Raw genomic sequence first — 20478 nt, 5'->3', positions numbered from 1 at the left:
GCGGAGGCTTGGGTTCGATCCCCAGCCGGGAACTTCCATATGCCTCCGTTGAGGCCATGATAAAAAAAAAGGAATTTTTAGATCATCCACAATTTCACCCCTTTAAAATAATCACTCAGTATATTAGTGTGTTTCCTTCTAGTCATTTATCTCTAATAATTCATCTACACTGTACATTTGGGGGGAAATTGGACTATCTATATACATATATATGTAGCTAACATTTTTTGAGTCTCCACTATGTGTTAGTCGCTGTGCTAACCATTCTTTAAATTCTGAAAACACCTCTCTGAGGTAGATACCCTTATTCCTATTTTGCAAATGAAGCATCTGATGCACAAGGTGAAGCCACCTGTTCAAGGTCACACATCGCATAGATGGTGGAGCAGAGACCAACGTTATAAGAAATTGTCAATGTTTTCCAAAGTATTTGAATCATTCTACATTCCTACCTGTAACGTGTGGAAGTGCCAATATATCACATCCTCAAAAATGTGTAACATTTTCAGATTTGTTTGTTTTTTCTTTCTTTTTTTTTTTTTTTGGCTTTTCTTTTTTTAAGGCTGAACCCTGGCATATGGAGGTTCCTAGGCTAGGGGTCTAATTGGAGCTGTAGCCACTGGCCTACACCACAGCCACAGCAACGCCAGATCCAAGCCACCTCTGCAAACTACACCACAGCTCATGGCAACGCCGGATCCTTAACCCACTGAGCGAGGCCAGGGATCCAACCCACAACCTCATGGTTCCTAGTCGGATTCATTTCTGCTGCACCAAGACGGGAATTCTTGTTTATTCATTTTAATTGTAGCCTTTCCTGTGGAGGTATATTGGCATCTTATTGTGGGGTTTTTTTGTTTTTTGTTTTTTTTTTTCGGTCTGCCCCAGGCTAGGGGTGGAATTGGAGCTGTAGCTGCCTGCCTACGCCACAGCCACAGCCACAGCAACTTGGGATCCCGGCCATGTCTGAGACCCATAACCATGCCAGATCTTTAGCCCACTGAGTGAGGCCAGGGATCGAACCCTCGTCCCAGACTCTCAAGATGCCACCGATCCCAATCCCATCGCACCACAGTGGGAGTTCCACTAGTTGGGTTCTTAATCCACTGAGCCACTATGGGAACTCCCTACTCTTTTCATTTTTTTAACTGTGTCTTTCTCAGAGCAGAAGTGTTTAGATGATGAATTCCACATTACCAGCTTTTTTTTTTTTCCTTCGGTGTGTGCTTTTGTGTCCTATTTAAGAAATCCTTGGAGTTCCTGTCATGGCTCAGTAGTTAACGAATCCGACCAGGAACCATGAGGTTGCGGGTTCAATCCCTGGCCTTGCTCAGGGGGTCAAGGATCCGGCGTTGCTGTGAGCTGTGGTGTAGGTTGCAGGCACGGCTCGGATCCCGAGTTGCTGTGGCTGTGGTGTAGGCCGGCAGCTGCAGCTCTGATTAGACCCCTAGCCTGGGAACTTCCATATGCCATGGGTGTGGCCCTAGAAAAGACAAAAAAAAAAAAAAAAACAGAAGAAAGAAAGAAATCCTTGCCTACCTAGGGTCACAACTTTTAATAGTGATTCCTTCTAGCTGTTTTATAGTTTTAGCCCTTAGGCTTGAGTTTATGATCCATTTTTAGTTAATTTTTTGTATGGTGTGATATAAAGGTTGAGGTTCATTTCTTACCTTATGGACTTCTAGCTGTTTCAGCACTATTTGTTGAAAAGTCTGTCTTTTCTCCCATTGAATTACCTTGGCAATTTTGTCAAAAATTAATTGACCCGGAGTTCCCTTTGTGGCTCAGAGGTTAACGAACCCAACTAGCATCCATGAGGATGCCGGTTTGATCCCTGACCTCACTCAGTGGTTGAGGATCCAGCATTGCTGTGAGCGGTGGTGTAGGTCGAAGATGTGGCTTGGATCCCACGGTGCTGTGGCTGTGGCATGGGCTGGCAGCTGTAGCTGGCGGCTGTAGTGCCGATTCAACCCCTAGCCTGAGAAATAAAAAAAAGCAAAAAAAAAAAAATTAATTGACCATATATGTGTAGGTTTATTTCTGGCCCCACCTTTCTGCCTCACTGGTTTCTTTGTCTATCCTTTTTCCCCCCTTCTTTTTCGTCCCGCAACATATAGAAGTTCCTAGATGAGGGATCAAATCTGAGCTGCAGCTTCAACCTGTGCCACAGCTGTGGCAACACAGGATCCTCTACCCATTGCACCACAGCAGGAGTTCCCTCTTTGTCTTTTTGCCAATATGATACTCCTGGTTACCGTAGCTTTTTCGTAAGTCTTAAAATCACATAGTATAAGTCTTGCAACTTTGTTCTCTTCAGAAAATTTTTGCTTATTGTAGGTCTTTTTTGCTTTAATATACATTAAAAAATTTTTATCAGCATTTTTACTGAAAAAATTATCTTGGGATTGTGTGTGTGTCTGTGTGGCCACACCTGCAGCATGTGGAAGTTCCCGGGCCAGGGATCAAACCTGTGCCCCATCAGTGACTTGAGCTGCTGCAGTGACAATGCCAGATCCTTAACCTTCTTGGCCACAAGGAAAGCAAGTCTCTTGGGATTTCGATTGGGCTATTATTATTATTATTATTTGTCTTTTTAGGGCCGCACCTGAGGCACATGGAAGTTCCCAGGCTAAGGGTTGAATCGGAGCTGTAGCTGCCAGCCTATGCCACAGCCACAGCAACACCAGATCCAAGCCGTGTCTGTGACCTACACCACAGCTCGCAGCAACAGCGGATCATTAACCCACTGAGCGAGGCCAGGGATTGAACCTGCAACCTCATGATTCCTAGTTAGATTCGTTTCCACTGCGCCACAATGGGAACTCCTGGGCTATTTCTTTTCTTTTCTTTTTTTTTTAGAGCCACACCTGTGGCATGCGGAAGTTCTCAGGCTAGGGGTCCAATTGGAGCTATAGCTGCCAGCCTACACCACAGCCACAGCAACTCAGGATCCGAGCCGTGTCTCTGACCTACACCACAGCTCACGGCAATGCCAGATCTTTAACCACTGAACAAGGCCAGGGATCAGACCTGCAACTCATGGATAGTAGTCAGGCTTGTTACCAATGAGCCAGGGTGGGAACTCCCAGAAGATCAATTTATAAATTTACACAGGTTCCACTTATTCTGTCCTGATTTCTCACACTGGGCCTCTTCCCTCTAAAAGTTGCAAAAGTGGGAGTTCCCCCGTGGCACAGTGGACTAAGGATCTGGTGTTACTGTGGCTCAGATTCGATGCCTGGCTGGGGAACCACCATACGTAAGAGGTGGGGCCATTTAAAAAAAATGTTGCACAGTAGCTGGTGTCAATGGAAAGCCTCGCACTCATTACTTCACTGAGCCTCTCGCTTGCCAATTTGCAGTGTTTGATCTCACATGGTTTTTAGTTGCTCCTGAGTGCTCTACGCCACTACTGAGGAGAGACCTTCTGGGCTCCCTCGGGGACATATAACAGTTAAGGGGGGCCTTTGGTAACCCCTTATCTTGACCCTGGCTAAAGCAGGTCAATGGGAAGAGCAAGGACCTATTCGCAGACTGATCTTCGGCCCTTGGCTTTTTAATCTAAGTTTGGTTTTTCAGGTTACAGCAATTCAAGATGATGGTGAAGCAGGGATTCCAACCACTCCTTGGAACAAATGCTGCAAGAATAATAGCTGAGGTTGCCCTGGGGCCCCTTGTCAAGGCAGGGTGGACGTTCCATGGCCCCAGTTAGGTGGGGTCTACGGGTCCCACATCAGGTTGAAGAAGCCGCAGAAGACGGACCATCGCCCTTCATTCTCCCAGTAAAGATGTTTTGGGATCCACATCTCTCAGAGGGAATTTGAGGTAGGAGATAGATGAGCCCCTGGGCTGAGAGCAGCTGCACCTGGTTCCCCTGCGCAGAGCACCTGCTGCTGGTCCCCTGCTGAAGCTTCGAGAAGGGATCAAACTGGCCGATTGGGTGCATCCTTATAGAGGTCCTGGCCTGACACCTGCGCAGAGAGGGCCGTCAGTGTAGGGGAAGGATGGAAGGAGGGAGAAGAGGCCAGCTGAAATCCATGTTGGCTGAGAGAGGTGCGTCCATACTGGGACCAAATGCGGAGGTGATTGGCGGGGAAAACTGCCCCTATAGAAGCAACCCAAACCGCCCTAATGCGCTTGCGCACATCTCTCGCTGTCGGCGGCCCCGTGTGCTCGGCCACCGCGTCCTGCTTCTCATAAATGCGTTTAGCTTCTTCAAACCTTAGTCTCTGCCGACTTCTTCAAAGAAGACGAGAACCAAGGTCCTTCTTCCAGCTCTTCCACCGCCCGAAGGGGCTCCAGCATCCTTTGGGGGAAGGAATACTGCTCCCCTGAACCCCGAGCCGCAGGTGGGCAGGACGGGGTGTCAGGGTCGCTGGAGGGCCCAGCTCCTAGCCTCGGACAGGTCGGTGCAGAGCAGCCCCGCCATGGTCAGCCCCGGGCTGAGGTCTGCCTTGCCAGGGAGGAGACACAGGGTTGGTTTTGGTTTTGTGGGGGTTTTTTTGGTTTTTGGTTTTTGGTTTTGAGGAGGGGAGCGGTGGGATGGGGCACCCAGGCCCTGATGATTAGGGTTTGTTGGTTTTTTTTGCTTTTTAGGGCCGCACCCAAGGCATATGGAGGTTCCCAGGCTCCAGATCGAATCGGAGCTGTAGCTGCCAGCCTACACCACAGCAACACAGGATCTGAGCGGCATCTGCAACCTACACCACAGCTTATGGCAACGCCAGATCCTTAACCCCACTGAGCGAGGCCAGGGATCAAACTGGCAACCTCATGGCTCCTAGTTGGATTCGTTTCTGTTGCGCTGCGACGGGAATGCTGGGTCTTTTTTATTATTACTATTTTAGCTTTTTAGGGTTGCGCCCATACCGTATGGAAGGTCCCAGGCTACAGGTCAAATCAGAGCTACAACTGCTGGTCTACACCACAACAACGCCAAATCCAAGCTGCATTTTCGACCTACACCATAGCTCATGGCAACACTGGATCCTTAATCCATTAAGTGGGGCAAGGGATCCAACCCGCATCCTTATAGATACTAGTTGGGCTCATTCTGCTGAGCCGCAACAGGCTTCAAGCCGGGTTTTTTGTTTGTTTTTTAGTTTTGTTTTGTTTGCTTTTTAGGGCTGCACCCGTGGCATCTGGAGGTTCCCAGGCTAGGGATCGAATCAGAGCTGTAGATGCTGGCCTACACCACAGCAACTCCAGATCGGAGCCGCATCCGAAACCTACACCACAAGCAACACCTGATTCTTAACCCACTGAGTGAGGCCAGGGGTTGAACCCGCATCCTCATGAATACTAGTCAGATTCGCTAACCTCTGAGCCACAACAGGAACTCCGAGATGGGGTCTTGATGGCTCAGAGTTCCACTGGGGGTGACTGAGGAGTTAGGCCAGGGAGAAGAATGGACAGGGACAGGTGGGGGGACACAAGACAGAACGAGAGAAGAAGATACACAGGAAGGGGTCTAAAGACAGAGATGGAGACAGCAGGAGCTCCCAAGAGATACAGATACACATAAACAAAAAATGGAGAAACATGGGAGTCGGCCATCATGGCCCAGCGGAAACAAATCTGACTAGGAACCATGAGGTTGCAGTTTGGATCCCTGGCCTTGCTCAGTGGGTTAAGAATCTGGTGTTGCCATGAGCTGTGGTGTAGGTCAAAGACACAGCTCAGATCTGGCGTGGCTGTGGTGTAGGCCGGCAGCTGCAGCTCTAATTGGACCCCTAGCCTGGGAACCTCCATATGCCTTGCGTATGGCCCTAAAAAGCAAAAAAAAAAAAAGGTGGGTGGGGAGACGAAGAGAGAAGATGAGGCCAAGATGGAGGAGAGAGATAGGGCAGCAGGCAGAGCGAGAAACTGTCAGATGGAGACCCAGGGCTACAGTAAAGACGCCTCCCTGCCCTCCTCTGCCCCACAGGGGGAGGCTCGGAGGGACAAGCTGCAGAGACGTGCCTCCCACATTGACCTCCTTCTAGGCACTCCCACACGGCAGCCAGTCCTCCTTCAGCTCTGCCCACCTTCCCTCCTGCTGCTGGCCAAGCCCATTAAGCTACCGCCCTGGCCACAACTGAAGGCCCCACGCCCTGGGGAGGAAAGCGCTGAAGAGGCGTCCTTGCTCCCCAGCACCCCAAACCATCAATTAGTATTAACGAGGGAGGATTCCTCACTGCCTAAAGACCCCCATCTGGACTCAGGGGGAGCAGAGGCCCCACCCCCATGACTCAGGCACTTAAAGGGCCTGGAGCCAGCCTGGGAGCCCACAAAGGGTCCGGATGGCGTGTGGCAGCAGGAGAGTCACCATCCAGCTGGTGAACGAGGAGGCAGAGCCCGGAACCAAGGGCCCAAAGCCTTTTCGGGGCCAGAGCTACAGAGCAATCCAAGCAGCCTGCCTGGATGAGGGCATCCTGTTCCGAGATCCCTACTTCCCTGCCGGCCCTGATGCCCTTGGCTATGACCAGCTGGGGCCGGACTCCGAGAAGGCCAAAGGGGTGGAATGGAAGAGGCCCCATGTAATGTGTGGATGGGGGCTCGGCTCCTGGGGCTGAGGGGGGAGGTGGCTGCGGGCTTGGGTTTGAGGAGGAGGGGGGTCTGGGGGTTCCGATTCCGGGCCTGGGAGAGGACGGGTCACTGAGGGCTCCGAGCGGGTTCAGCCATCCTGGGTCAGGGAGGCTGGGGGAACCCAAATGCCAGCCCACAGGCTTTACAAGCCTCTCCGGGTAGGAGTTGGGGTTGGAGGTGCTCATTACTCTGGAGCAGTGAGGGCAGGCGGGGACCCGGGCACCTGTCCTCCGAGTTGTTCCTTCCTTCTCTTTGCTGGCTGAGGCTTGAACTCCCCCGTCTCCCCCAGGAGTTCTGTGCTGAGCCCCAGTTCATCTGTGAGGACATGAGCCGAACAGATGTGTGTCAGGGGAGCCTGGGTGAGACCACCGAACCTGTGTTGAGCCTCCCCCATCCCTGTCCCCTTCCATCTGCCCCATCCCTGCCCTCCTTCCTCCCCCCGCCCCGTCTGCTCCCCTCCATTCCCCCCATCCCTGCCCCCTCTCCGTCTGCCCCCACTCCTGCCTGCCTTCCACCCCCCTCCACCCACCCCCCCCCTCCATCTGCCCCGCTCCATCCACCCCCCTTCTGCCCCCATCCCTACCCCTCAGCCTCTCCCGATGCCTCGGTCCCCCTCTTTCCACACTCGCCCTCTTTGCAGGCTCCCCCAATCCCAGCCCTTCCTCCAGGTAACTGCTGGTTTCTCGCGGCCGCTGCCTCCCTCACCCTGTACCCCCGGCTCCTGTGCCGGGTGGTCCCCCCGGGTCAGGGTTTCCAAGATGGCTACACAGGTGTCTTCCACTTCCAGGTAAAGCTCAGTTCCTCTGTTACTTTCCTCTTACTTTCCCCCATGGTGGTGTGGGTTTCATAGCTGACTCTGTCTCCTTGGGGTCGTAATTCCTGGACTAGTACAGAAGGGTCAGAGGTTGAGGTTGGGGCCAGGCAGGGCTAGGGGTCAGGAGCCGAGCCTGGGTCCTGCCCCTTCTCCCACCAGCTCTGGCAGTTTGGACACTGGGTGGACGTCGTGGTGGACGACAGGCTGCCTGTGCGTGAGGGGAAGCTGGTGTTCGTGCGCTCGGCTCAGCGGAACGAGTTCTGGGCCCCCCTTCTGGAAAAGGCCTATGCTAAGTAAGGACCCCGACACCCGCAGCAGCATCCCCAAGCCCCCTGACTTCTGGGACCCTCTAGACACCCCACCAAAGATCTCAAACCAAGGTACAGCTCACGGACCCTCATGCCACACCATCGCCTGAGGACCTCAAATTCTAAACACCTCCCTCAGTCACCATTTCACAGAAAATATTTCTAGACACTCACCTGACACTCCATTCTGGAGGAGCCCGAAGCTTCATATCAGGCCTCAGTCACCAAATCTAAGACTGATCCCCTTGGGGAACCTGTAGTCCCAAGATGATCTCTCCTAATCCATCGAGAAACCCAAGCCACCTGCAAAATATTGGGGATAAACCCTGGGACCCTCAAATCTTCACTTTCCCCCATCCTGCAGGTCTGAGATCTCTGACAGCCCTATAGGGATCACCCCCCCTGGGCCCGCCATCAGGATGGCCGAGTGGTCTAAGGGATCACCCCCCAAAGCAGACACAGCCCCCAGGATGCCCGGATATCTAGAGCTCTCCTCTGGCCTCTAAATGATGCAGCCCCGAGGGGCCGGGGAGCCACCAAGCTGATTTCCAAAGGCTTCCGGGGTGCGCCCTCCTCAAGAGCCTACAAGTCTTGGAGCTCCTGCTGTGGCGCAGTGGGTTAAGGATCAGGCTCATCTCTGTGGCATTGTTGGTTGGATCCCTACTCAGTGCAATGGGTAAGGATCCAGTGTTGCCACAGCTGTGGCTCGGATTTGATCCCTGGCCGGGGGACGTCCATATGCTGCAGGTGTAGCTGAAAAAGCCGAAACAAACAAACCCAGAAAGAAACAAACCCCAAACCTACAGATTGTGGGGATCTCCCCGGGACCTCACAACTGGAGACAGAGGTCCCTCCCACCCCAGGGTGTGCCTGAGATCCTCTCACATGGCTCAGACACCGCATCCCAGACCTGCTTCCACAGGCTCCACGGCTCCTACGAGGTGATGCGAGGCGGCCACATGAATGAGGCTTTCGTGGACTTCACAGGCGGTGTGGGCGAGGTGCTCTACCTGAGGCAAAACGCCTCTGGCCTCTTCGCCGCCCTGCGCCACGCCCTGGCCAAGGAGTCCCTCGTGGGTGCCACAGCCCTGGTGAGAGAGTCAGACACCCCTGGGGACCCACCAAGCCCAGAGCACAGTCTCAGCTAGAGGGCGGTGTGTCCTGTGTGGGCCTCCTCTCTGCTGTCACTGTCGGCTTATTCTCTCTTGTAAATCAAACACGAGCAAGTCAAAAAGACACTTACTTATGTGCTCTCAAAATTAATTAAGCTTCAGGCACAGCTGGATCCAGATGCTTAATGGATGTTGTGAATGCGTATTTTCTATCTTCTATTCTTGGTTCTGCATTGGATCCACTCTCAGGCAGGCTTTCCTCTCAGGGGCACACAAGTGCCCCCCACAGCTGAAGGTTCATCCTGCCACCCTGGGGGTGCGGTGGGGGAAAAAAGTGCCTCTTTCTGAGAATTTCAGGAAAAGTCCCAGGATTGATTTTTTTTCTTTAATTTTTATTTTTTATTTGGAGCATAGTTGATTGACAGTGTTGTCATTTTCCGCTGTACCCCAGGATTGACCCCAGGATTGATTTTTCATGGGCTTAGTTTGGGTCCTGTGTCCTTCTGTGACCCAATCACATACTCCTTGACTGAAGCCAGTCTAATGCAGTCATTGACTTAATCCTCTACTCAGTTACTGTTACTGTCTCTGTCTTTTGCGTTTCTCTGCTTCTTTCTTTCTTTTTTGGGCCACACCTGTGGAATATGGAGGTTCCCAAGCTAGGGGTTGAATTGGAACTGTAGCCACCGGCCTAGGCCACAGCCACAGCAACACCAGATCCAAGCCTTGTCTGCAACCTATACCACAGGTCACAGCAACGCTGGATCCTTAATCCACTGAGCGAGGCCAGGGATCGAACCCGCAACCTCATGGTTCCTAGTCAGATTCGTTTCCACTGCACCACGACAGGAACTCCTCTGCTTCTTTCCCTTTCTGTTCTGTATCTTTCTTTGTCCCCATGTCTCTGCCTCTCTTCTTCTTTTTTTTTTTTTTTGGTCTTTTTAGGGCCACACCCATGGCATAGGGAAGTTTCCAGGCTAGGGGTCTAATCAGATCTGTAGCTGTCAGCGTACTCCGCAGCCACAGCAATGTGGGATCTGAGCCACGTCTGTGACCTACTCCACAGCTCACGGCAACACTGGATCTTTAACCCACTGAGCAAGGCCAGGGATCAAATCTGTGGATACTTGTTGGGTTCGTTAAATGCCAAGCCACATAGGGAACTCCTGCCTCTCTCCTCTTTAAAGTCTGTTTTGGCCTCTGCTCTCCATCTGCCTCTCTCTTCTCTTTCACTTGTCAACTCCCACACCCTCAAGGAGCCCTGCGCCATTCAGTTGGGTACTGAGGGTGACTCCTGCTTTGGTGGCTGGAGGTGTCAGGGCTGAGAGGAGCAGCCACCCTCCTGTCCCCCACTGTGTCTCCCTGTCCTCTGCCCAGAGCGATCGGGGAGAGTACCGTACGGGAGATGGGCTGGTGAAAGGACATGCATATTCTGTCACAGGCACACACAAGGTGAGGAACCCGGGGGGGGGGGGGGCTGCCAGGGGGTGTCCAGGCACCAAGCCCCCAGTGACCATGCCTCCCATAGGTGTCACTGGGCTTCACTAAGCTGCGGCTGCTGCGGCTGCGGAACCCGTGGGGCCGCGTGGAGTGGACCGGAGCCTGGAGCGACAGGTGGGATGGATCTGGGGTGGGTGGGTGTCTTGGGGCACCCCGTGCACCCCCACCCCTGCCCTTAGGCCTCGGTCTCCACAGCTGCCCGCGCTGGGATGAGCTCCCCACAGAGTGGCGAGATGCCTTGTTGGTGAGAAAGGAAGACGGCGAGTTCTGGTGAGTGAGTCCGCCTCTGGGACGGGCGCCAGGCCGGCGGGGTCAGGGGGGCCCATCCCGGGAGAGGTTCTTGGGGGTGGCTGCTGGCAGGGGGACATGGTCCATACTTGTGGTAATTTGGGGGTCTGGTTCTCTTTCGGGGGGTCAAGGAGCAACCAGTTATATTAGGGGAATTTGGAAACCTAGTCATCTCTTGGAGGGTTGAAGGGGACTGGGGACAGGACAACCGAGGGAGGCTTAGTGACATGGGTTGGGGTTTAGCAATATTGAGGGGCTGAAGGATACGTGTTTGTCATAGAGAGTTGGAGGGTCTTGATGTTTGGGGGATGAAGGCAATTTGACAATATTTGGGGGGAGTTGGGCTCTTGGCTGTTTGGGGAGCATTTCTGAGGACCTGGAGAAATCTGAGGGCGCTGGAGGGCTCTGACTTGGGGGTCAGTTCTGGCGACATGGTATTTGGAGGACTGAAGTGTACCTGGCAACAGTTAAGGAATTTAGGGGGCTTTGTGATTTGAGGGTCACTTCTGGGGCCTTGAGGTGTTTGGGAGCCTGGAGTCCTAGAGAGGAAGGGGCTGGGGCAAGGTTTGACCGCCGGCCCCCCACCCAGGATGGAGCTGCAGGACTTCCTCTGCCACTTTGACACCGTCCAGATCTGTTCACTGAGCCCGGAGGTGCTGGGCCCCAGCCCGGCTGGAGGCGGCTGGAACATCCACACCTTCCAAGGCCGCTGGGTGCGCGGGTTCAGCTCTGGCGGGAGCCAGCCCGGTGCCGGTGAGAGCCAGAGGGCGCCCTGGAGTCAAGTGGGGGGCAGTGGGGGAGGGGGGGCTGTGGCTGCCTGGGTAACTCCGCTTCTCTCTTCTGTATTAGAAACCTTCTGGACCAACCCCCAGTTCCGGCTGACACTGCTGGAGCCTGATGAGGAGGATGAAGATGAGGAGGGGCCCTGGGGGGGCTGGGGGGCCACGGGGTCACGGGGCCCCACGCAGGGGGGCCGCAATCCCAAGTGCACTGTTCTCCTGTCACTCATCCAGCGCAACCGGCGCCGCCTGAGGGCCCAGGGCCTCACGTACCTCACCGTGGGCTTCCACGTGTTCCAGGTGGGACCCTGGGCTGAGCAGAGGTCACGGGGAACTGAGCGGCGTGGAGGGACGTGAGGCCGAGGAGGGATCGAGAGGGGTCAGGAGGGGCTGGGGGAGGCTGAGGGGGGCAGAGGATGGGGACCGAGGGTCAGAGTCAGGAGACAGCAGAGGAAATTGGAGGCAGGGTGTCAAAAAGAGGCTGAGGGGCTAGGGATGGTGCATCTGGGGGGTCAGATACAGAGAGGCCGGGGGTCAGAAGGGTAGCGGGTGGAGGGGTCAGGAAGGAGGCAGAGAAAGGGCTGCGGGTGGTGCTGAGGCTCAGGGAGGGGACTGGGAGGGAGCAGTACTTGAGGACACAGATGGAAGGTGGGGGGAGTCCAGGAGAGGCAGAGGCAGGGGGCAGGGGCTTGGAGGAGGGGTGGGAGGGGAAGAGAGAGGGCGTGGAAGGGGGGGAACTTTGAGGGCCGACCCTCCCCCTCCCCCACCCCTCCCCTCCCCCTCCCCCTCCCCCCTCCCCCCCCCTCCCCCTCCCCCTCCTCCCCTCCCCCTCCCCCTCCCCCCCCCCCCCTCCCCCTGGCTCTTCCTACAGATCCCAGAGGAGGTGAGTCTCAGATGGGACCCCGGACTCCATCCATCCCTGTGCCACCCCCAGGGACTCGGATAACCTGAGGACCTGAGGCAGTGCTTGGGGTGATGGGAGACCAGCGGGTTTGGGCAGGGCGGTCTGGAGGGGGCGGTGGGTGGGAGGCCAGGTGGGTGGTCACGCTGTCCTGTTCCCCAGCTGCTGGGCCTGTGGGACTCCCCGCGCAGCCGCGCGCTCCTGCCGAGCCTGCTGCGCGCTGACCGCTCGCCCTTCTGCGCCCGCCGCGACGTGAGCCGCCGCTGCCGGCTGCGTCCCGGCCACTACCTGGTGGTGCCCAGCACCGCCCGCGCCGGCGACGAGGCCGACTTCACGCTGCGTGTCTTCTCAGAGCGCCGCCACACCGCCATGTGAGCCGGGCATTAGATCTGCCCTTGGGAATCCTCTGACCTGCTTCCTGGCCCCCACACCAACACCCCCACTCACACCCCCACCCACACCCCCATCCCCACCCCCACCCCCATCCCCAATCCCCAATCCCCAGCCCCACCTGGGTCAGCCTAGACCCCCACGATCCCTCCTAGACCCCCATTCCCAGCGCTCGACAACCCCAGCTGGGTGAGCAGCCCCTCTCCCGTCACCTCCCGTCACCTCCCATCTGTAATTTGCAGGGAGATTGATGACGTGATCAGCGCGGACCTTCATGCCCTCATGGTGAGGGGCTGCTTTGGGAGTGGGCAAGACAGTGTGTGTGTGTGTGTGTGGGGGGGTCCTCTTGTCCATAACTGGACTCCCCCCACACAACAGGTCCCCTACATTCCCCTGGAGCTGGGATTGGAGCAGCTGTTCCGGGAGCTGGCAGGAGAGGTGAGGAGGCTGGGCAGGGAGCAGGGGGCTGCCCCTTCCCCCCGCCCTTCCCCCCGCCCTTCCCCCCGCCCTTCCCCCCGCCCTTCCCCCCGCCCTTCCCCCTTCCTAGTCTCTCATCTTGCCTTAGCGTCTCCATCTCGCTATGCTTCCATTTCATGACCTTTTCTCAAAATGCTCACAGCCCTTCCCTGCCTCAGGGCCTTTGCTCAGTCTCTACCCTCTGCCTGGGCTGTTCTCTCTCCCTTCACAACCCCTGCTCCTCCTTCCGGTGTGCCCTGCTCTGGAAGCTGTGTCTGACCCTCCCCAGGCTGGTGGGCCACTTGCCCTCTGGGGGCTCCCATGGCCCAGGGCTTCCCCATTGCAGCCCTGACTGCTCAGGGGACAGGTGTCTCTCCCTCCCTGGACTTGAGCTCTGAGAGGGCAGGCCTGGAGCGCTCTCTGTCTCAGCTGTGTCCCAGCATCACCCAGCAGGCTGTGTGGGCCACACTGGGCTATTGGTTGAATGGTTGCCTGAGCATAGCCTCGAAACCGGCTCTCTCCCTACTAGGAGGAAGAACTCCGTGCCCCTCAGCTCCAGACCTTGCTAAGCATTGCCTTGGAGCCTGGTGAGTTGGGGACCAAGAGTGGACCCCACAGTACCCCCATGTGTGTTTAATCCACAATTTTTCTGGGAGTCAAGCCAAGGGAATACTGGGCTCTCAGCTTGGGAGCATCTCCCCTGTGGTCAGACCAGGCCCATGGCCAAGGCCACGGCCATAGCCACTCATAATCCCCCTTCCTCTAAAGGAGAAGTTGGGGAGTATAGCTGCCTTAAGCAACTCAGGCCCCCTTGTCTGGGTTCAAATCCCAGCTCTGCGGGTTTCTGGCCATCACGTGACTCTCTGCACCTGCACCATACCAAATGGGGATAACAAGAACCTCTAGCACTTACGATGATGGCCAGGATGCAGGCAGTGCTATTTTTGTTTTTCCCTGTAGCCAGGGCCCATGCCTGGACCCCTAGAGAGATCGGGCTCAGGACCTGTGAGCAGCTGCTGCGGTGCTTCGGGGTATATGATGGGGGCAGAGCCTGGGTAGGGAGGACAGCCTCTGCTTCCCTTCTTGGGACATTGACCTTAACCAGCTGCCCCATCCCCAGCATGGGCGAAGCCTGGCCCTGTACCACTTCCAGCAGCTCTGGGGCCACCTCCTGGAGTGGCAGGTAAGGTGGGGGGTGGGCAGGGCCATCCCGTCATGGAGGGACTGAGGTGCTCTGTGGGCTAGCAGGGGCCCTGGGGGAAAAGGCAGCCCTGGACCTCAGCAGGCCAACTTGGACAGGCCTGGCTGGGATGCCCTGCTCCATCCATCCCCTTTTTTTGTCTTTTTTTTTTTTTGGTCTTTTTAGGGCCACACCTGTGGCATATGGAGGTTCCTAATTGGAGCTGTAGCTGCCAGCCTATGCTACAACCACAGCAACACCAGATCCTTAACCCACTGACCGAGGCCAGGGATCAAACTTGCGTCCTCATGGATACTAGTCTGACTCATTTCTGCTGAGCCATGGCAGGAACTCCCCCATCCACCCCTTTGTGGTCCTTCTCGGGACACTAAATAGCTCAAGGATGGAGAGCAGAATCTGATCCTGGGTGGGAATCCCAGCCCTAGCCCAACCCCTTTGAGTCTGTGTTACCCAGAGGCCTTTGCTTGTCTGCCTGTGCGAGGCGATGATGGCCACTGCTGGATCCCAGGAACTGGTCCCACGCCTCCCCACACTGCAAGTGACAAGCCACTGGTGCTGGAACCTCACCAAGCCCTTTGTGTGCGGGGCGTCAGCTTGTGCTCAATCACCCGCCTAGGCCGGGACCCTCATTCCCACTTCACGGCTTGGGCAACGGGTGCAAAGAGGTTATGTGCTTGCACAGGGCAGCCAGGAGGCAAGGGAGCTGGGGCGGGGAACCCAGGCCGATGGGCTCCGAGGCCTCCTTTCAGCCATTTTCAGGGTGCTCAGGGGCCTGGGGGGTGGGACTGACCAGTCCCCTCCCTGCCCAGGCCACATTTGACAAATTCGACGAGGACGCCTCTGGAACCATGAACTCCTACGAGCTGAGGCTGGCCTTGAACGCGGCAGGTATGGACGGAGGTCTGCACGATCCTGGGTCTGGATCTGCTCCCCCTCCTTCTCCCGTTCTCCTACCCACCCTGCCAGCCACAGAGCCCTCACCTTAGTTTGGTGCCGGCTCTTGGAACTGAAGGAGGCCAAAAGGGGAGCATCCTGTGTGGGGGAGGACACGGGCCTGGGAAGGCACCTGGTGGGGGGAGAGGGGGGAGCTTGGATGCTGTGTGAGAGGCCCCAGCCCCCAGGGCCTCGTGGTGGAATATCCTGGACTCGAGGACTCCTTGGGTGGCTCTGAGCGCAGAGTCCACCTTCCCAGAGCTTGCGTTTCCCTGTCTGTAAAATGACTAATACACAGGGCAGCCGGGAGGAGCCCGTGGGATGGAGCCCAAAGGGCTTAGTGCTGGGGATGCAGCTTCCACTCCCGCAGGCCAGCGTGCCCAAAGGAAGGCTCCTACTGAAAGGCTGAGTTCTTCCAGGAGATCTAGATTGGCCCCACTCCGTTTGTGGGGAGCATGAAATCCTGGCCCAGGAGCAGAGCCAGGGAGGACCACGTGTCCTGGGCTCTGAGGTTAGGAAGTATGTGAGTGTGACCTGCCCCCCACCCCACCTTGTGCACAGTGGGTAGGGGCTGGGACCAGACACAGAACTCCTAGACCCCCACCTCACCCCACCCCAGGGCTCATCTGCCACAGCAAAGGGGAGGATGAGACCTGGGGGGATAGGAGGCTGTGGGTTATGTGACCAAGAATCTGGGAGGCAGGGGGAGACCGGCAGGGGGCGGTCAAAGGTCCAGGGAGGTGCAAGCAAAGGGCTCAAGACAGGGGGGGAGTGGGAGTTCCCATTGCAGCGCAGCAGAAGAAAGAACCTGTTCCACAAACACCCCCTGGACCCCGATTTGTTCCCGGTCCTGTGCTGGTTGATGCTGGGGATTGAGGGGTGACCAGAAGTCCTTCCCTGACCTCACTCACCCACTTCCCTACCAGTCTTGGTGCAGCCAGAGCCACCAATAACAGTGACAGCCCAGAGGGGCAGGGCAGGGAGCTGTGGGAGCCCAGAGGAGGAACCCAATGCTGCTGGCTGGGGTTGAGCATCCGGGTGGGAACGCTCCAGGCCAAGAGGACAAGGTGTTTTGGGCAGAGGGAACCTCCCATGCAAGGGGAAAGCAAGACGAAGCTCAAGGTCAAGCGGAGGAGTTGGGGACGGGAGATGAGGTGCAGCCTGTGAGGGCCAAAAGGGGTCCTGGGAAGGGGTAACCAGGTGGTTATGGTCACTAGGGCCCAGTCACCTAGCTAGGTAAGGGGCTTCACAAGTAGTAGCAGGTTTTTGTTTTGTTTAGGGTTTTGTTTTTTGTTTTTTGCCTTTGATGGCTGCACCCATGGCATATGGAAGTTTCCAGGCTAGGGGTCAAATCAGAGCTGCAGCTGCCAGCTGACACCACAGCCACAGCAATGCGGGATCCTTAACCCACTGAGCTAAGGCCAGGGATTGAACCCTCAACCTCATGGTTACTAATTGGGTTTGTTACCACTGAGCCACAATGGGAACTCCCACAAGTACCAGCTCTTAAAAGGCTCTGTTGAGATCCCTCGGGGACATTTCGAGGACGGCCATTCTGGCTGGCATAAGGTGGTACCTCGTGGTAGTTTTGATGGGCATTTCTCTAATGATCAGTGATGTTGAACATCTTATGTTTTGGCCATCTGCATGTCTTCTTTGGAGAATTGTCTGCTTGCTTAGATCTTCTGAACATTTTTTGATTTTTTTTGGGTATTGAGCTGCAGGAGGGGTTTACATATTTTGGAGATTAACCCCTTGCCAGTCATTTAATTTGCAAGTATTTTCTGCCATTCGGTGGGTTGTCTTTTCGTTTTATTGTTACTCTAGGAGGTGGATCTGAGAAGACACTGCTGTGGTTTATGTCACAGATTTTCTTGAGCCTATGTTTTCCTCTAAGAGTTTTATAGTATCTGGTCTTAAGTTTAGGTCCTTAATCCATTGTATTTTTGTGTATGGTGTTAGGAAGTGTTCTAATTTCATTCTTTTGCATGTAGCTCTCCAGTTTTCCCTGCACCACGTATGGAAGAGACTGTCTTGTCTCCACTGTACATTCTTGCCTCCTTTGTCATAGATGAGTTGACTGTGGGTGTGTGGGTTTAATTCTGGGCTTTCTAACCTGTCTCACTGATACATTTGTTTTCGTGCCAGTACCATACTGTTTGCTGCTGCTGCTGTTGTTGTTTAGGGCCACAGCTGTGGCATATGGAAGTTCCCAGGTTAGGGGTTGAATCGGTGCTGCAGCTGTCAGCCTGTGCCACAGCTACAGCAGGTCTAAGCTGCATCTGCAAACTACACCACAGCTTGCAGCAACACTGGCTCCTTAACCCACTGAGCGAGGCCAGGGATCAAACCTGCATCCTCATGGATACTGGTCGGGTTTGTTAACCCCTGAGCCACAACGGGAACTCTGCATACTGTTTAGATGACTTTGTAGCATAGTCTGAGGTCAGGGAGTCTGATTCTTCCAGCTCCATTTTTCTTTCCCAGGATGGCTTTGACTATACTGGGTCTTTTGTGCTTTCAAACAAACTTTAAAATATTTTATTCCAGCCCTGTGAAGAATGTCCTTGGTAATTTGATGGGGATTGCACTGAATCTGTAGCTTGCTTTGGGTAGTATAGTTCAGAGATGATTTTTTTTTCCCTCCTAGTCATACATTTTTATTACTCAATGAATTTATTACATTTGTAGTTGTACAATGATCATCAGAATCCAATTTTATAGGATTCCCATCCCACAACCCCAGCACCTCCCCCACCCCCTGAGAGATGATTTTAAACTTTAGAAACTGCCCCTGATGTGGAGCATCAAGAAACTGTCTCCATATGGGACGGATCTTTTTTTTTTTTCCTCCTCCTGTGTCCACGAGCAAGAATTCTGTGGCGCTGAAAGGAATAATGCTATTGATATAGTTAGGATGTGCCAGACCCTGTCCTAAGCTCTCTACATAAAATATCTTCACATGACCTGATGGGGTAGGGCTGTCATAGCCCCCATTTGACAAATGAGGAAACTGAGGGCCAGGGAAGTGAAGGGAGCTGCCTATGGGCTCACGTGGCAGAGCTGGGATTGGAGAGGCAGGACCAGGCCCGCTGGTGTCTGCTTTCCCCTGGGAATGGGGTGCCATGCTGAGGCGAAGCTCAGAGGGCACCCAGGCTCATACGTGGCCTCCCCAGGCTTCCACCTGAACAACCAGCTGACGCAGGCCCTCACGAGCCGCTACCGGGACAGCCGTCTGCGTGTGGACTTTGAGCGCTTTGTGTCCTGTATGGCCCAGCTCCTCTGCCTCTTCCGTGAGTACCATCACTGGCCTAGGCGGGATAGAGGGCCAACGTCGCCACAGCAGGGGGACTAGTGAGGTGGGTGCTCACCCCATCCCTCTCTGCCCAGGCCACTGCAGCCAGCACCTGGACGGGGGCGAGGGAGTCATCTGCCTGACCCACAGACAGGTGAGCCTAGACTGGAGGACGGGGCGCTGGAGTGCCGGAGTCCCCTGCCTCACGCCTCCTGTCTTCTGTCACCCAGTGGATGGAGGTGGCCACCTTCTCCTAGCATCTCAGCATGGAGCACCTGCAGCTGGAGGCAGGAGAGCTGCTGGGAGCCCTGTCCTTCCCGCCTCCCAGCCTGGGCCAGGATTTATGCCACAGGGAGGGGCTGAGGCTCCAGCATCAAGCAGTGGGTCAGAGCCTGGCCTTAGGCACCAGCCTGCCTGGAGTTGATTTCTGGCCCCACCACGCACCCGCTGGGTGACACTGAGCAGGGCACTGTGCCTCTGGGTTTCGCTCTCCTCACCTGTAAGCGGGCATGGTAACAGCACGTTTCTTGGGCGGGCCATATACCCTTGGCGGGTCCCCAATAGCTTGCTCACTTTCACACACTCGTGGGAACGGGGATCATGGCTCCCCCACGCCCCCACCTCCCTCCGGGTACAGGTGCTCTATCGTCACTCTCCTAAGTGGAGAAAGAGGAGGAGAAAGAGGAGACTCGAGGAATCCTTAAAAATATTACATGTTTTATTATCCTGTCCCCAGAAGGGTGGTTTATCCAGAAACCAAGAAAAAAAAAAAAATAGAATAAACTCAAAAAAGGGGGGCGGGGAGCAACACCATCCACTAACAGGCAGCTAGGCCAGCAGCCCACCCTCCACCTCCGGAGGGTCCCCAGAGACCCACGCCCGATGGCAGACATCAGTCAGGAGCTGGGGAGGGGGCAAATCAGCTATGTCTTCATTACGGGAGCAAGAGGCGGCAGAGATATGTTGCTAGGTGAATATATATTTATATAATAAATCCGTAAGTTAATAAAGTAAATAGTAATTCTCTGAAAGTTTTAAATTTTTTTTATAGCTTTTGTGAATTTTTTGTTTTTTTTGGTGTATTTTATGTGTGTATGTGTGAGGGGCTTAGAAAATTGGATATGCAGGTCCAGACAAAGCAGGGGGGGTGGCTAGCTGGTGGGGGAGGGAAAGTGAGAGGCTGGGCACCCAGCCCCGCTCCTCTGTTGCAGAGAGAGGGGACAGAGCTGCACCCCCTCCTGGGGCCTCGGCAAGGGAGGGGAGAAGAGCGGGCAGGTCCTCCTTCCTGGGGGTGGCTGTGGCGCCCTCTGCTGGGCCCGCTGCAGGCCCAGGCAGCTCCGGACAAGGCACGTCAGGCTTTGGCCTGGATGTGGGAGGCCTTGAAGGGACCTCGGGGGCAAAGGAAGGGGTGGGGGGCATTCCTAGGGCTGGGAGGGAACCTGTTTTGCTATGGGATCCACCGTCCCCTCCACATAGTTTAAAAAAACCCAAAACCCAACACATCATATACATTTCCCAGACCAGGAGCCTGACCCTGGACGTGTCCCTTAGGCCGGTCCAGGGGAGGGGAAAGCCTCCCTGGCATCCGACACACAGACAGAGAGGAGAGAGCCCGCCCCAGCCCCTCCCTGCCCTCCGCCCCCCAGAAAGGACCGCCAGAGTGCTTTGCATAGATACAGAGTCAGGAGCCGGGAGAGAGAGACAGCCCCTCCTGGAGGCTGTGACAAGGGCCATCCGGTCAGGGGTTCTCGGTGGGGGGGGGGGCCTCACAGGTCGCTCTCGCCGTACAGGGCTGTGGAGAAGGACTTGTAGTCGAGGGCGCCGGGCACGGCGTCGGGGCCCTGGTACGGCGCCATGCGGGCGATGCAGTACTCGGCCTGGTCGGGCGGCAGCTCTCTCCGCAGCTCCTCTGCCGTGATGAAGTTCTGGGGGGA

The 20478-nt window shown here is 55.5% G+C and overlaps 2 protein-coding genes across 7 annotated transcripts in view; one reads left to right on the top strand and one right to left on the bottom strand.

Annotated features, from left to right (window-relative positions):
* The first annotated feature begins 6273 nt into the window (after window positions 1-6273).
* On the top strand, window positions 6274-18884 carry CAPN12 (calpain 12). Its single transcript, XM_047793589.1, has 21 exons — window positions 6274-6518; window positions 6857-6926; window positions 7236-7354; window positions 7541-7674; window positions 8612-8780; window positions 10179-10253; window positions 10330-10415; window positions 10497-10571; window positions 11179-11342; window positions 11439-11668; window positions 12240-12251; window positions 12432-12640; window positions 12902-12944; window positions 13038-13097; window positions 13645-13702; window positions 14076-14146; window positions 14236-14298; window positions 15126-15204; window positions 18426-18542; window positions 18640-18698; window positions 18775-18884. The coding sequence occupies exons 1-21, from the start codon at window positions 6282-6284 to the stop codon at window positions 18799-18801; spliced, it is 2157 nt and encodes a 718-aa protein (XP_047649545.1). The 5' UTR covers window positions 6274-6281; the 3' UTR covers window positions 18802-18884.
* A 1155-nt stretch (window positions 18885-20039) lies between these two features.
* The window catches only part of ACTN4 (actinin alpha 4), a 71123-nt gene continuing 70684 nt past the window's right edge, over window positions 20040-20478 (bottom strand). For 5 of the 6 annotated variants that reach the window (XM_047793584.1, XM_047793583.1, XM_047793585.1 and 2 more), the window contains one exon: window positions 20040-20469. In XM_047793584.1, the coding sequence (XP_047649540.1) occupies window positions 20311-20469 (159 nt within the window). In that variant the 3' untranslated portion in view covers window positions 20040-20310. The remainder of the gene's footprint in view (window positions 20470-20478) is intronic. The other variant, XM_047793588.1, reaches the window with a different exon arrangement.

Source organism: Phacochoerus africanus, chromosome 8 (genome assembly GCF_016906955.1).
Source record: "Phacochoerus africanus isolate WHEZ1 chromosome 8, ROS_Pafr_v1, whole genome shotgun sequence".
In the NCBI taxonomy this organism is placed as follows: Eukaryota; Metazoa; Chordata; class Mammalia; order Artiodactyla; family Suidae; genus Phacochoerus; species Phacochoerus africanus.
Note: the sequence above shows the minus strand (reverse complement) of the source record. Positions and strands in the feature narration are given on the sequence as shown.

Excerpts from the sequence above, each read along its gene's own strand:
- CAPN12 (XM_047793589.1), top strand. The coding sequence starts at position 6,282 with ATGGCGTGTGGCAGCAGGAGAGTCACCATCCAGCTGGTGAACGAGGAG. Across the intron at positions 8,781-10,178 it reads TCGTGGGTGCCACAGCCCTG|AGCGATCGGGGAGAGTACCG; the intron begins GTGAGAGAGTCA and ends TCCTCTGCCCAG. Across the intron at positions 14,299-15,125 it reads GCCACCTCCTGGAGTGGCAG|GCCACATTTGACAAATTCGA; the intron begins GTAAGGTGGGGG and ends CTCCCTGCCCAG.